This window comes from Gopherus flavomarginatus, chromosome 3 (assembly GCF_025201925.1).
Source record: "Gopherus flavomarginatus isolate rGopFla2 chromosome 3, rGopFla2.mat.asm, whole genome shotgun sequence".
Classification (NCBI taxonomy): Eukaryota; Metazoa; Chordata; order Testudines; family Testudinidae; genus Gopherus; species Gopherus flavomarginatus.
The window spans coordinates 228,261,295-228,278,103 of NC_066619.1; the positions used below are offsets into that span (position 1 = coordinate 228,261,295).

At 41.9% G+C, this 16,809-nt stretch overlaps 1 protein-coding gene across 1 annotated transcript in view; it reads left to right on the top strand.

The window, feature by feature from the left end:
* Positions 1-9,262, top strand: part of CNOT7 (CCR4-NOT transcription complex subunit 7) — a 33,320-nt gene extending 24,058 nt beyond the window's left edge. The window contains exons 6-7 of the mRNA XM_050948002.1: positions 2,854-2,964; positions 7,591-9,262. Coding sequence (XP_050803959.1) covers positions 2,854-2,964; positions 7,591-7,719 — 240 coding nt within the window. The 3' untranslated portion in view covers positions 7,720-9,262. The remainder of the gene's footprint in view (positions 1-2,853; positions 2,965-7,590) is intronic.
* The last annotated feature ends 7,547 nt before the right edge of the window (positions 9,263-16,809 follow it).

Here is a 16,809-nt window from a genome sequence, read left to right on the forward strand (position 1 = left end):
GGGGAATGCTGCAAATGTCTATTCAGCAGCTCAGGTGTGCCCCTTCTTCCTTCCTACCCTTGTCCCCGTGGTGCTTATTTAAAAGGAGAAGTTAGGTCATAGTGCGAGTTGAAATGTATGCAAAATTCAGACTGTAGCACAAACCAACAGAAATAGTAGAAGTCAAACTGACATTGTTACACTATAAAATATTTAAATTACCTCACACATTTTCTTATCGGTCACATTAACACCTTGCATAATTAAAATGGAAATAATTTTTAAAATGTAGTTTTCACTACCTTACACTGTCTGCTCATTTTTCACATGTTGGATGATTTGAAATAAAATAGTTAGTTTCAATGTCAGGTTCTTGTGCCCTAGCACAATTCTGTAGTGTTTGGCTTGCAGATGCTACTTGGGAATGGTTTTATTAATAAAGTTTCCATTTGCATTAATAAAAAAAAAACCCACTCATGCAAACATCCCTGTTGGCCTTAAGATTCATAGCTCTTTTGAACAATCTGCATTTTGGGCCAAATTTGACTTGGTTGAAGTTTAATCTTTAACTTGCAGTATTTCACCTCAGCCTCCTCTCTCTCTTCTCCATCTCCCAAAATGGTATGTGGGCAATGGAATTCAAATACTATAGGTTCCCTTTTTAATATTAAAAAGAACTTGCTTTGTGCTAGCTTCATTCCTGCCCTTGACTACTTCTGTGTTTTGGTTTCCCTTTTTTTGAGATGTAAAAAATGTAGTGCATGCTAAAAGCATTTTGATGCTCTACCTAGTTTTAACCTATTGCTGGCAGAGTAGAGATCCAAAGCAGTCTGCCTGGCAACAGTTTCGCTATGCAGTATAGTGTTTCAAAAATTATTGTAAGGTAACTGATTTTCTCGCAGTTATAAAACCCTGTATGGACTGGTACATCCCCAATGTAATTGCACGTACTGTAACTATATTGTCCCCTAGGGATCAGTTTAGCGAAATGTAGACTAACCTGTCTAAAGCTGAATTGATCTACGGAGAGGCTACTTCTGCTTGTAGCACCATTATTGCTTTCTTGATAATAAAATGAATTATCTGAATTCATCAATACATGTTTTGGGGATAATTGTAGGAGATGCTGCTTATCCTATGGACAAATTGGATTAGGGATAGTCTGATTTGTTCAGTTGTGTGGCTTTTTTGTTTTTTAAATTTGACCATCAAAGAGTCTTTCAGGCATTTTCATTCTGTGGAACATTTCTCAAGATAGGACTCATGTCATTGGCAGCTCTCCTCCCAATCTCACACCTGTTGTGCAACTGTAGTGTTATGAAGTTATATGAAAAAGTAGTGCTAGGGCAGGGTAAAGGAGTGAAGATGAAAATAAACTTGCTTGGATTAAATGAATACAGCTGCTCTGTTAGTTCCCCTCCCCTATTGTAAATTTATATTTGTTTCCTCTCCCTGGATGTAAGACTTATATTTATTAGTTCCAAACATTCCCCCATTGCCCGCAACCCCTAAAGACTGATTTCTCCTAGTGCTTTTGCTTTGGTTCTGTGTGTATGCACTACCCTTGTCTATTTTGAGATCTTCTGCAAATTTTATTCAGTTGAATTTACACCAAAAATACACCCACGAAGGCACTGTGAGGGAAGAGAGGGGTGTGCTTAGTTGGTCAAAAATCTTCTGGAACTCGCAGGTTCCCAGTGAGCTGCAATTAACAGGATAAAAAAATTATTGAAGACTGAAGGATACTTTACTGTTGTAAGATAAGCTGTGTAGACCACCAATGATCCATGCCCTACAATTAGACTCTCTCTGTAGAGCAGTTCCCAGTTTTGAGCCCTGTGTTTATTTGCTACACTCAGTGTTTAAAAGCTGTCCTTTTTGTACATAGGCTGTTACACACACACGCACACACCCCTCTCTCTATCTCAAGGAGATTTAAGCACAGATGTGCCTTAAAATGTTTTATTTAAAATTACACTGTCAGCACAGTGCCTGTTAAAAGAAAGCTAATTGTGTGCTTGTGGTAGCTAATAGCTTCTTGAACCTGGTTACACTGCAATTCATGTTACTTTTAACACAGATGTTTCATTTACTCTCTTATGGCAGTTAATAAAACCAAATAAAATGTTGTTAATGATGGGTTGAATGTTAGCTTTTTCACTTTGTTCTTTTTTCCCCTCTTGAATTTTACAACTTCACCTGGGTTCAGGGTTCTCCACTAATTCCTAAGGTAGACCATTATCCTGGATTGCCTCTACTGCTTTAGATGCTTTGAAGTTTTGTGGGGGAAGCGCAGAACCCTGAGCTTAGGTGTTGGCAGGTAAGTGAAGGAAAACACTGTGTTTTTTAAATGAAAGCTGTTACTTTCAAGAGAAGTTGGAGTGCACATGTTTGTAGTGATTTGGATCTTAAATTGGTTTATGTTTGAAGTACCATTGTTCGCGTTTAAATTCTAACCCTAATAGAAAAGTAGGAAGTTAAAGAAACGACTTGATTTCTGAAACTGTCATTCAGCAGCAGCAGCAATCCTTTCAGCTTGGTCAATGTAATACTTGAAGGAATTGCCTGGTTCAGTAGTAATTCCTTCAACTTTAATTGGCTAGTGTGCCTGGGCCTATTAGGTCTAAGACAGTCATTAATACTTGAAAGTGCTTGATTGCTTAAATAATACTTAAAGCCTGAATGAAAAGCTTGGCTTTTCCAAGTGTGTGCTGGTTGCATATTTCTATTGTGACCGCTATAGTGCTAAGCTAAATATATACGAATGGTGGTTGAATAGACTTTGTTATGCAGAATTCTAGTGCTACTGTTGAATGATCTGACTTTGTAATTATTAATTCTGCTTTGACTGTGTAATGCTCCTTCCTTTTTCAGGGTGGATTGCAAGAAGTCGCAGAGCAGTTGGAGCTGGAAAGGATAGGACCACAACATCAAGCAGGATCTGATTCTTTACTCACGGGAATGGCCTTTTTCAAAATGAGAGAAGTATGTGTCCATATTGCTTTCTTTTGTAGTTTATTTGGATGAAAGTAATCTGCCTTAGTAGTCAATATTGTGCTATTTACATTTTTGAGATGTTCTAGAACCATTGACCCACCAAAACCTGTGGCAGTACAAGAGATTTTCAGAAGTAAGAGAAATGCATGAGAGGGCATCACTTCTGTGACAAAGGGCAGAATCTAAGACAGGCATTCCCATGCAAAGTACAGTCTACAAACCAACAAATCCTTTCCTTTCCTTGTTTTGGTTTGTGTGCGAGCTTAGTGAGAGGATGTCTCTACACCATGTGGTTTTTTTTTCTTTTTTTTTTTTTTTCTCTCTCTCTCCCCCCTTTCCTCTCCTTGCTGGTGCTGTTCCTTCCTGTGGTCTGTGGGCCTTCATCTTCCACAGCAGGGAGCCCCAGCTACCTGAACCTATTGTCCACTCCCTGGGTCTTCTGAGTGATTGAAGTAGATGGCTCAGGCCACTCTGCCGGCACTTCAATTCACCGCTACTTCCTCCATCTGTCACAACTTCATACATTCTTCTTTGCATAGTGTCCTTATGGGTGCTTCACGTCAGGATGTACAGTCACCTATGCACTCCTGATCAGAGATTTTCATCAGCATTTTCTGCACATCCATGCCTGCATCCTAGATACCCTTGTGTCTGGTATGAGGGTATATGGGAGGACCAGACCTGTCACACTCCAGGTCCTTCTCAACTGCCTTTGCCTTGAGACAGAGCGTCATGTCTGTTAGATAGCCATACAGCTTACTAGCTCTCTCACTTAATCTTTCTCGCTCTTTTTTGGTATTGTCTTTTATTTAGAAGTTTTTGCTCTTCCTCTCCCCCACTTTTTTTGTTTGCCCAATCTGGCCGTTGTTTTTCCATGGCCTTAACCCATAGTCTTGAGTATGGGGTTATGCCTGAGACTCTGGGCTTCAAACCCTGCCAGACTTAGTGTAGCTAGTTTCCCCCTCAACAACAGACATTCAGGCTGCCTCCACTGCCTGGGAGAGATTTATGTCCCTGCCAAATGAAAGAGCTGCTCTGGATTTAAAAGCAGATCTAAGAAATTGAGGGAGTACAGCCTAAAACTCCTGTTGATGGAGAGCTCACTGAGACCCACAGGATCCAAGTCGCACCACTCTTCTTGGATCTGGTTGCTCAGAGAGCCCAAGGGACCATCTGTGCTGCAGTAATAAGCAAAAATCCTGGGGCCTTAGAGAACTATCTAGACACTCAAAGAAGAAAATATCCCATTCTCCAGAATGGGATAAGATAAGCGGAGAGTCACTCCCTCAGTCTTAGGAGACCTTGTGCCCCTATTTGGGTACTGCTGAGGTGCCTATCCTCTCTGGTACTGAGACCACAGGTCTGATTAAGAAGACCATGTCATGTACTGAGAAGCTGTCAGGTAAACAACCTAGAGCAACACTGGCATTGGCACTGGGCACAGTGTCTTTGGAACACAAGGACTCCAGAGCCAAACTGAAATCATCATTGGTGTCATCTTCTGTAGCCAGTAGATAAGGGTTCATTTATCACACTTCCATAATGTCTCCAGTACTTCCAGACATACTGACTCCTATCCAGAACGCTTGGTACTATCCAGGCTCCTGTTCCATGAGGAGCTTCAGCTCCTGGAAGAGCCTGAATAACCATTGCTGTGAGATACAAAGACATGCTCTCATCTGGTACCAACTCACCTCCGGAGCCTACTTACCCATATCATCTTAAACAGTGACTCGTTCTTCAGTGCTGACATGGTCACCAGCCCCATACAAACTCATTGAGGATACAAAGCCAGTACAGATACATCCTTCAGTACCATCTCGACAGCCAAGCAAATATCAGCCTCTGGTACCAATGTGGTTACAGGACCCTCTCTGGCCCCAGTACTGACTCAACCACCGGTATCGGCACCACTTGCTTCTCTGAGGGATGACACCTTATTGGATTCTGAGGTGTCCATACAGTTTTCCTCCGCCTTCCCATTCCAGCTTCGTCCTTTGAGGTACACCCTGAGGAGGAAATTCCTAGCAGTTGATGCATCTGGCAAGGATAATGTTGGGGCTCTGCTCCCTTCCTGTATGCCCCACCACAGTGGGCTTACTGGAACCTATGGGCCCCTTATGGTGAACAGTTCTTCAGAGTCCCATCTTGTAAAAGGGCATGCCAGGAACAACAGCCTCTTCCCTTGGCTCCTTCTCCATAGAGGATGTTACAAAGGAGCAAGAGCCAGCTGAGGAAGAAGAAATGCCACCTTTCCACAAATCCTCCTCCTCACTAGATGGGGTGGTCATACCTCCCACGCTGATGAATTCAAGGGCTTTCAAGATCTTGGGAAACAAATAGCAGAGACCTTATAAATTGGAGAAGACGCAGGAACCCTAATGCTCTCTGTTGGGCATCCTTTATACATCTCCTCAGGGAAAAATTGCCTTGCCCTTCAGTGATGCTCTGCCCGTATGTTGCGGCAAACTCCAGCTACTACACTGCCTGTGTGTAAACTGGCTGACAAAAAAATACTATATCCCACCCACAGACTTGAAGTATATTTTTTTTTTCTCCCACCCTACACCTGACTGTCTGCTTATCAAGGCTGTTAAGGAATCAAAATCAGTCCCTCTTAATGCCATCTGACAATGAGCTGAACTGACTGGACCTTCTGGGCTGCAAGAGCTACTCCTTGGCCTCTTTGCAGTTCAGAGTAGCCAATTACCAAGCCCTGATGGCAAAATATGATTACAAACTATTCAAAGTTTTATCTTTTATTGAACACCTGCTATAGGATTAGAGGGAACAACTTTTAAGTCTTCATAAGAGAAGGCCAGACAATTGCCAGACTGTCTCTCCAGGCGTCTCTCGATGTCACCAATACAGCTGCATGTTCGATGGCTACAGCAGTAGTCACGTGCCAAGCTTCTTGGCTGCGCTCCTTCATGTGGCAGCTAGCGATCAACTTAGGGTAAAGGCACAAATATTTCTAGCCTTGTTAAGATGTGAGGAGTGTTCACATTAGCTTTTACTAATGAGTGGCATACCTCGAGTTACTGGCAATCCATTAACTCCATGTACCAGTTTACTGAAGATGAACCCGGTAAATCTCTTGCACATATCTACGACTGCTCTGTGACTGGGGGTGGGGGAGAAATTGGTTGCTGCTAATATAATGCATTTATTTTTCACATGAGGGCATGTGTTAAAATATTGGCACAAGAAAATTCTCTTTTACCAGTGTATCCTGGCCTCATGCTACGAATTTGTGGTTCTCCTTTAATATGCAAAAAGTAGTTTTCTAATTAACATGAGGCGTGATCTCACTGTTTTTATAAAACAAGCAAAGATTTTTAATTGTATTGTTCAGCCCTTCATAGAAGCTTTGAAAATGTTTCTCCTCTATTAACTCTTGCACTATTTTATTTAGGAAATGGTGAGTTTTATGTTTGTATTTCGAATGAATCCTATCAACAAGGCTTTTTTCTTTACTAACTTATATTTTTGTCCTAAAACACATGTAATCTTTCACCAGTATTATTGTAGCTGTGGAAAGGGTTGTATATTGATGGTTGATGTAGAACCAGTAGGGGGAGCACAACTTTCTGGTCTGGCTTTTAAATACCACAAAAGAGGTCATTGATCTCCTTTTCTCCCCCACTCTAAAAGATGCTTAGCTTCTTGATGCTTTTTTAAAGAAAAGCTAGTGGTGGGCTATTTAAAGACTTTAAATAAAAAAACAAACCCAAAAAAGTAAAAGTGCCCTTAGGCAATTCCTGGAATTCACCATCCTGCATGCAGGAAATGCTGTTCTAGGCAAATCCAAGTTTTTTGGGGGAAGAGAGGGTGGATGGCTTTTAAATAAATGTCTTGACTCTCCTGCCTGCACTCATCCTGTCTCCCTTAAATTGTTGTGTGCGCTCTCGTCATATTTACTCTATGCCCTTTCTTTTCTACTTCATCTTTTGGCTCTCCTATAATTTTGTAAAGTGCTGCATCCATGCATTATTTAGTCAGTTTTCATTTTAGCGTTGCCAGTTTCTCATTACAGGGAGAGGATTTGTTTAAAGGTGAAATATATGTATTTGCATCTTCCTGCATTCCCATACTTCATCATGGATTCTGAAGCCAAACTCTAGTTCAAGCAATAGAAAATTAATGGCCCTGAATGTAGACGGGGATTTAAAGTAGATAATGGTGGATAAAATCTTTCGGAAAAACTGTTTTAGATTTGCACCCTGTTTAAACAGTCAGTATATTTTGAAAACCACACTGAGTAGTGTGTAGTGCTTAATTAGGAAGGGTGAAGGAGAAGGCCCATAGAAATCACTTACAAAGAGATATTGTTCTGTTGCATTTGTAAGACACAAGGCTCTAATTCTTGAGTTAAAATAGACTCCTGAGACTTCTGGAGTTGTCACCATTTACTACTAATCAAAATAAGGGAAGATGCATTGAAGGGCTAATATTCTTTCTCTCATGGCCAAGAACACTTCAGTGCCAAGAGTCACTTCGTTATTTTGATTTAGTTTTACTTGCATGTGGAGCATGTAAAAGCCTGACAGTATTTGACCTCAATAAGACTCTTATTCTTCAGTACTGATTTGTCTTTTTTTAACTTCTTTTTAGATGTTCTTTGAAGATCACATTGATGATGCCAAATATTGTGGTCACTTGTATGGCCTTGGTTCTGGTTCTTCCTATGTACAAAATGGCACAGGAAATGCATATGAAGAAGAAGCCAACAAACAGTCATGACATGAAATGGGAGGTCATCTTTTCTGAGCTCTGTATGCTTGTATATAGGTTTTATCTCTGGTTGAATCCCTTGGACAATTAGGCTCTTCCCCCTCCCACCCCACTTCTCAGAATACTTTATTTTCTGCCTTTCTATGTACTAAATCTGACTGTTCCTATCACAGATCTGATCTTGATATGTTGAGTTTTCTGAGTTAAATTTGGCCTTTATACCTACCCCATCTGTAAAGAAGCATGTGTAGGATCAGTGTGGCAGAGAGAAGGGGAAAGCTAAATCATAATGAATATTCTGGTAAACTTACCTAGTTGGTCTTAGTTTTGTTTTTTTCCCCCTTCCCCCAAATTAACTAGCACTGATTTGTAACTAACTTCCCTGTTTCATGTCTGTCCCTTCCAGTATGCAGGTGTTTTAGCTATTCAAGATTGCGGACCATCAAATTTGCACTTTAGAGAGTGACTCTGTCTCAGATCCTCTGTTTTATCTGAAGTTTTGGAGGGTTTTGCCCTGAGCTAGAAAAATAGTCTGCCAACTTTAGCAACTTCACACTGTATTCCTTGGTTTTTGAGGCTGCAGAATATAACACATTCACTGCATAACAAGGTTGGTTTGTTCAAGCAAAACAAACGACTGAAATCTTAGTAGCTGCTATTATCTTACTAGTGTTCAGTCTTCCAAGCATATCCTGTGCACATCAGCTTCTAATTTGCCTGCTGCTTTAAAGCCACTCTGTGATGGAAGAAAATGTTTGAAAACCAGCTTTACACCCTTCAGGAAAAATTGTGAGAGACTTACTTTTGTATTTTTGCCATTGAGCTGAAAATCTGAGGATATTGGAACTGCAGTGGTTCTATTATGGCACACTTCCCTGGATTCAGTTCCTAGCTTTTATTCCAGTAATGTATTACCTAAATATTTTTTATTTTTTAAAGTCATATTTATTATGTGCTTGATTTGATGATTTTTGCAAGTGAGTTTAGTTAAGGATAAAACCCAAAGACCTGAAGTAAACTTTATATTGAATTGAATGATTAAATTAGAAGGAAGATAAATTGTGCTTTTGTAGTTGCTACAAAGACAGATGGTACAGATATATTTGTTGTAAAACAACAAAATATAAATTACTTATAGCTAATAAAGTTACCTGAGGAGTGTAATGCTAGTTTTATTTTTTGAGTGTATCTTAGCAATATATTTTATATATATTGTTTTAAAGGACTGTACTGTACTTTAACCATGAATAGCAGAGCAATTGTGCAGGAAGACTTTTTTTTGGGATTGAATAGCTAAATACTAGCCTGAAATGATGGAATGCACGCCTCAGAGTGAGTGTGTTATCTACACTGAAATCAATATTAGCAAATCTCCAAATGTTTGCCAAATTGATCTGTTTACCTTGTACTTTAACATATTCTTTTTTCATTAAGTTACAATAATATAACTGGGTGGTCCTTTTTAAAACAAGAACAAATGATTTGCATAACAGAGGGTATTATTTGTTTTTAAAGCTTTTGTAAATAAAGGCTTCAGAAATGTTTTCTTACATATCTGCAGACTGGTAGTTTTGTTCTGAAACCTTTACTGGAATGTATATTGTATCCCATTCAGTCCCTGTAGACTTCCTATTCCACTCTGCATACCAGTTCATCTTTCTGGTGTCTGAAACTGCTATTAGCAGCTCCCCAAGTGGTGCCAGCACCAACTTATTTCTGCCAACTGAGAGCAGGAATCTGTTTCTATGTCCAAATTATTTCACTACTATTAGCCTAATTTATGAGTGTGTGGGTACAGCTACGCAATTAGTAGTTTCTCTCTTCAGGTATCTAGAGACTGTCACTCTAAGACTTGTGCTGGATCACTCTCTTTATTTTAACCTCTGGGTCAGATGGGCATCAATAAGGACACTTAGCATTTAATAAATGAACACAGGTGCATATCTTTAGGCCCAATCCTGCTTTCATTTGAATATCCAAATCACGTGATGACTTCAGTGGGAGTTGAGAGTATACTAGGAATGCAGGATTGGGCCCTTTGAACGTCGGATGTACTTGTGTCAGACAGAAGCTGTTAAGATTTAAAACACTATGATAGGATTATATGTGGCTATGCTTTGAGGAAAACTGTTTTTTATGTGAATTTTTTTGTATTTGGTTAATTGTTGTTTTGAAGAATCTTCTCAGCTGTGGATAAAAGGGACTTTTCTAAACGTTTTTGAAATATTCCTTGTTTGTTTGCAGTGACAGACATTTCTGCTCTCTCCCTCTCCTTCACAGTGGGAATGTCTTATGAATGTCTTGCTCCAAAACAAACCAATCAAGCAGTGTGAAACCAGGATTCAGTTTTATCACTGAGAGAAAACTCTTAAAGGGCTTTGATCTGCCCACATACTTAAGAGCTGTCATCGCACAAAGTCACAGCTATAGAGCATGTAGTCAGGTTCCTTTTGCAAAGTTAACACAAAGGAGATTGTTTCTAACAAGGAGCTATTAAACCTGGGGAGGAATGTCAGTTTTTTGAAAAGGACACCTCTCATTTTGTGAGCTATCATGTTGTAAATTTGCAGATTTTCTTAAAAAATAGGAAGAAGCAAATTACTCCTATCCATTTAAAATCGGAGTAACTTGTTTCAAAGGTGTATATGGCAATGTCTTTATGGAGAGAAATCTATGTACATATTTTAAATTGAACTGTTCCAGAAATTTAGAGACATGCCTCTTTATTCTAAGTCCAAGAATTTTTCATCTCAGGCTCCTGCTTACCTCCCAGCCTCCTCTAAATCTGCCACTAGATAGGCTTATGTTAAAGGAAATGTGAATAACAAGACTGTTGTTTATTTCTTATGCCTAATGTTCCTTTTCTTGTCACTTGCATTTGGCTTCTCTGGTCAGCTGTGTCCAACTCTCTGGGCACTGGTTTATGTGTTATAGCTAAGTAGGTGCTGGGTGGCATGATGGCTAAAGAGATAAGATCCATCAGATATTCAAGAAATTTAGCAAATGACTGAGAACTTAGTGGTGTTCTTTGAGTGATTGTCCACACAGATTCCACTCTTATTTCACATGCACCACATGCGAGTGAGAGGATTCTTTTAGCAGCAGGTTCTGTTGGGGCCAAGCCTGTGCCCTAGGTGTTTGTGCACACCTCCTATCAGTGGCAGAGCAGGCTCAGCAGTTTCTCTTTACTGCCTGTGGCAGCAAGATGGAAGCCCTGCAGTTGTTCACTTTCTTTGCACATTGTGATTGTTTTAGTTGTTTTTTTTACTACCGTTGTCAAAACAATAATTCAGTTAGCCTAAATGGCTCCCCTAGCATTATCGCAGAAGCCAAATTAACTGGGATTTAAGGCCTGTCCCTTATGTGACGCTGCAATGCTTACTGATGATGGGCGCTCCTGCCCCCTGCTTTGTCTTGGAGAAGGACATGTCCCAGAGTGATGTTCCATCTGCTTGCTCTTTCTCCAAGTGAATTCGGAGTGAGGGAAGCCCCTTTCAAGCTGTTTCTACAAGACCAAATTGATGCAAGCCATCTCAGATGCTGAGAGGAGAGCTGCAGCCAGGCCTCTACTGTCCAGTTAGACTCTCTGTAAGTGTGTTGGTGAGCAGTGATTCCACCCCGAGCTCCTGGGCCACATCTACGCAGAGGCCCCACTCATCTGCCACTACGTTGGCATTGATTTGCAATAGGCAGAAAGGAGCACTGTTCCAAAGATAAGCCCAGACATAGGTTGCCATCCCTGGCACCTGGCAGACTGAGACACAAGGTTCAACAGGACCATGACTCATCCTGGGTTCATTCATCCAAGGACCCTGAGAATGTCCAGTCCATTTCCCTGGTACAGACTCCCAGTGGACAGAGCTGCTCTCTGTAGCAGCCCTTCAGCATTTACCCCAGCACTGAGTGCCTTGGTACTCAAGCCTCAGAACCAAGTGCCTCTGTGATAGTAGTCCTAGTAACATACACATTGGTACACACTACCTTGGCACCAACTATTGTCTGCACCTAAACCATACACAGTGCCCAGTGATTTTAGCTGTGGGCACAGTGCCAGAGTTATCTCATCCAGAAAATTAAGGGAGGGTGATAGCTAACCCCCCAGCCTTGGAGTCACTGGTATGCTAGGCTAGAGAAGTATTCCCGGTACCAACCTGTGGAGACAGAGTTCACCTGACATAACTGCCTCTCCCTTAATGGAGGTACAGTCCTTTTCCTCCTCCTCCTCCTCCTCCTCTGCTGGGCATAGCAGAGAATCATCTCCCACTTGTCCACCATTCCCTCTCTGGATAGCCAGCTCAGAGTCAGGAAGGGATTGTAGAAAGGAGTCTGTGAGAGGTAATAGAAGTCTAGGCTTCACAGGGATCATCATATCCCTACTGTCCTCAATTTCTTCCACCTCAACATTCCTATCTGTACTAGTTTGGTTTTACTGGTATGCAGCCGTACTCCAGGAAGCCTGCTTCTTCCTCTTCTCTGTAGGGCAGAATTGCCCTTCCCAAAAAAGACAAATCAAGCCAGTTACTTAAGGCAGGAGGAGAATTGAAGAACATAAGCAGCTACCAGAGGAAGTGCAGCTGATCTCTGCTGTAATCTCCTCCTCTTCCTCTGATGAGATAGTGTCCACCTACATTAAACTCAGCTGAGGCCAATGAATTCATGGAGGTTAAGTCCATTAATGGCTATTAGCCAGGATGGGTAAGGAATGGTGTCCCTAGCCTCTGTTTGTCAGAGGATGGAGATGGATGGCAGGAGAGAGATCACTTGATCATTGCCTGTTAGGTTCACTCCCTCTGGGGCACCTGGCATTGGCTACTGTCAGCAGACAGGATACTGGGCTGGATGGACCCTTGCTCTGACCCATTATGGCCATTCTTATGTTAATTCCAGGACCTGATGAAGTGCATGGCAGAAACTTTGGATAATACCCCTGGAAGTAGTCAAAGAGCTTGTGCTGGTATTGAACATTTAAGATTCTTTTACAATAGGGAAACAAATCTAGTCTGGTCATAAAGGTCTACTGGAGCCTGCAAGAACTTCTGACATACACCTGTATCCATTCCAGCCAAATCAAAGTGGCTGACAGGCTGTACCGGGGCCCTGCTAAAAGTTCTGAGTATTTCTATTCACATCCAACCCCAGGTCTCTCATAGTGGCAACAGTTCAGGAGAAATCAAAACAGCAGAGTCCTCATAAGTCCATACTTAGAGAAGAGAACCCAAACAAATTGTCCCTGTTCATCACCAGGTGTATTTGTCAGCTAGTCTTCAGATGAGGTTAACAATGTGGCCCTTCTCTCAAAATATAACTGTCTATAAAATGAAACAGCTTGTTCTAATTTTAAAATCTCTGTAAGGAATACCAGGATCACATGAAATCTATCGTGGTGGAGGGACAACTGACTGCCCATGGATCATTACAGGCTGTGCTAGATGTTTGACACTATGGCACATGCAATAACCATTGCAATAGCCATGAGGGGTTATCATAGCTTCAATCCGTGGCCATTTCCAGGGAGAGATAGATAACATTGCGGACCTCCCATTTGAGGGTACCAAACTGTTCAACAATGGAACAAATGAGGTCTTCCGCTCCTCAAAGAAATCACAGGCAACTGGGCTCTTTGGGCCTCTGTCCCAGTCTTCAGGAAAAAACAGTCATGCCAACAACTGTCCTGCCAACAGCGCCCTGCTGTAGGAACATCTTCCTACCAATACAGAGTCCTCCTCTTTGGTTCTTCTACAGCATCAAGGGTATTCAAGAATGGAGCAATAGTGGCAGCTCGTCTAGAGAATCCAGGTCTGTCCTTACCTCAGTAACTGACTGACTTGTGGAAGATGACTGCAACAGGTGATCAACTCTAGTCAATTAATTTTAAAGATCTCTGCTTTACTAGGTCTCAAAACCAACAGCCAGAAATCCATATTGATTCCAACTCCGAGTGTAGAGTTCATAGGAGCACTGTTAGACTGAAGGTCAGTGAGAACTCACTTTCCATGAGATATTCCAAACTAACCAAGTCCTATCAATCAACTAAAAGCTCATCCAAAGATACCAACGAAAACATACTTTAGACTTTTAGGACACAGCCTTATGCATTTATGTCACACAATATGCCAGTCTTCACCTATGCTGCATGAAAGGGTAGCTGAAATCTGTGTATCTATCGAGCATTCACCACATGAACATGATGGTCACAGTCCCATAAGAAGGCATCTCCTCAATAAACTTGTGGAAAGATCCTCTTCAGGCATGCAATGAAGTACCCTTCTGAACAGCTTTGTTTGCCAAATTTCTGATGACACAGCCTCCACTCAGGGATGGGGGTAGCTTTACATTCAGGGCCTGTGGTTCCCTCATTAAGCTTGCCTCCACGTAAACATTCTAGAGCTCCGACTTATCTTGGCATGCAAAGTATTCTTAATTCCTCTTTAGGGATCCACAGTTCAGAGTCATGCTGGAAGGGCATAATGAGTGAGGTCCCACAGGGATCAGTTCTGGGTCTGGTTCTGTTCAGTATCTTCTTCAATGATTTAGATAATGGCATAGAGTACACTTACAAAATTTGCAGATGATGCAACCCCTCCTAGATTGGTAAATGGATAGGATTATAATTCAAAATGATCTGGACAAACTGGAGAAAAGGTCTGAAGTAAATAGGATGAAATTCAATAAGGACAAATGCAAAGCACTCCACTGAGGAAGGAACAATCAGCTGCACACATACAAAATGGGAAATGACTGCTTAGGAAGGAGGAGCAGGACATCTCCCCATCACTGCTGGAACTCAGACCCGACGGCGGCCACTACAGTGCCAGAGACCCGGAGGGACTGCCAGAGCTGTTGGGGCTGCCACTAGTGGTTCACCCCTGCAAGACAAATGAAGACCCTGGAACCAAGGTATCGCCTGAATGGGATTGTAGGAAGGAGCCCAGGGAAGCTGAATAGGGTTTGGCTGCGTTACTGATGGCAAGCCAGCCAGCGTGTTAACCGATTCCACACTGACCCAATGGCAGATCACTCCGCCACTGTTAGGGCCCTGGGCTGAGATGCAGTGGAGTCAAGTGGGCCTGCATTCCCCTACTCCTGTCACCCCACCCAAGAGGCCTGCCTTGGTGTATCATCCACCCAAGCTTGGATGCCAGACAGTTTTGCTATCTGCCGCGACAGCTGATCCCCCTAGACTGCTGTGCTGCTCTGCCTGACTGCAAGCCAGAGCCATTAACTGTTGGCTGCCCCACCCGGCTTAGGGCCAGGGCTCACGGATTCAACTGCTGCTGGCCTGGACTGCAGGCTTGGGCCTACTAACTGTTGGCTAATTCCCCCCTGAACGGGAGTTGCTCCAGAGGCATTGTAGAGAGGGGGCGTGGTCTCCTTTCCTGACTGATGGAGAGAGCCGCAGCTGCCTTACAACTACGTAGAAGAAAATGCTGCTCTCTCTTTATTTTTTAGCAGTTTACATTTAACACAGTACTGTACTGTATCTGCTTATTTTGGCTCTCTGCTGCTGCCTGATTGCATACTTCTGGTTCCAAATGAAGTGTGTGGGTGATTGGTCAGTTCAAAACTCTGGTACTTATAACCCTGAGGTTCTACTCTACATAAATGTTATGTTGCTAGCTTGATTTGAGATAGGGGAGGCAATCAAATGTGAATATTTAGCTGCATTACACAAACATACTTTATGTTCTTTCTTCCCTTTTGTGTAATGACACAGGATTGCCGTTCTGTTGCTGCCTGCCCCTTTTGCTGTCTTTGACCATCCCAACTGAAAATAGTATTAGCTGAAGTACAACTGTTTTCTGCAACAGTACAACTTTTAGATTAGTTTTTGGAAATACTCTGTTGAATTAAGAGCCATGGTATCTGGGCTTTGCACAATGTAATGCAGGTGCTTGAGCATCTATTAAAAATAAGACCAAATATAAGCTAAATCAGTGGTGAAGGCCCTGTGGCTCAACATTCAAAGGTGGCTGATTGAGTCATAGTGGTCAGGCCCCCAGCTCTTTTCTCAGTGTCCCTGAGTAAAGAAAGCTGGCACACTTTTTTGTTTGCAGTTCCTCACTTTAACAAAAATATTTATCTACCTGGTAAGATTGGTCTAAAAATAAAGTTTGTATAAGCACACACTGTATGAATGTCAGAGCTTGTCAAAGGTGTTAGACTGATAATGCTAGAGCCCTTTATCTATCTGCAGATCTGGTCCAGCACAGCCAGCAGCAATACAAGTTCCTCTGTATTCCTTCATAGAAGCATCTCTTGTACGGGGTAAAGTATAGTGCAGTCCCTTTATCATCTTTCATCACAGAGCTATTGTCCTTAGGGGACTGATGCCTAAGCTTGCTTCAACAACGAGAATTCATTGTATGTTCCTATATTTAAGATTGATACAGCTTCCTGTTCTACTTTCAGAAAGAGGGCCTTCTGTGCATATTGAGAACTAGTCTGTTTTCAGAAGAATTCTTCACAAAATGAAGAGGGGCAGGAGCAGTGGCTAGTGCCATTCTACAGCTAGGCCAAGAATGTTCAGCAAAAAGAGTGAATAGTCACAAGAAACTGACATAGGCATTAAGGGACCAGGCACAGCTTTTTCAGTATTGGCCGTCTATTATAAGGCAGGTGATTGCAGCCCAAAATACTAGGACTTATTTGTCAGATTCCAAGTAACCAGATTGTAAGAACTTAGCTAGACAGAATAAAGGAGGGGCCTTTCAGAATTGGAGCCAAAGAGGAGGTGGGCTCTAGAGAATGGTGAATTTGAAGGAAGATTTCTCATTCCCAGTTCCAGCATGAACAAAATAATTCTAGACAATGAGAGAACTGATAAAGGGTTGCAAAGGGAGGCTGTAGGCAAGTGTATTGTGCTAATACAGATGCCCTCTGACCAGATACAGAGCAGCAGATGCATCCGTCATGCCAAAGTGTGCTGCTTTTTGTGTGTTTGGTTTCATTTACAGTGTCATTGATGACAACAGTTAGCAGAGAAGAGACGTGATCTTCAGTTCTGCAAACAATTGTCTGTCAAAGGTCAGATTCAGCCACACTTACATTAATAGTGCAACGCTGTGTGGGGACAAGGTCAGGGATGTAACCGTTGTTGTG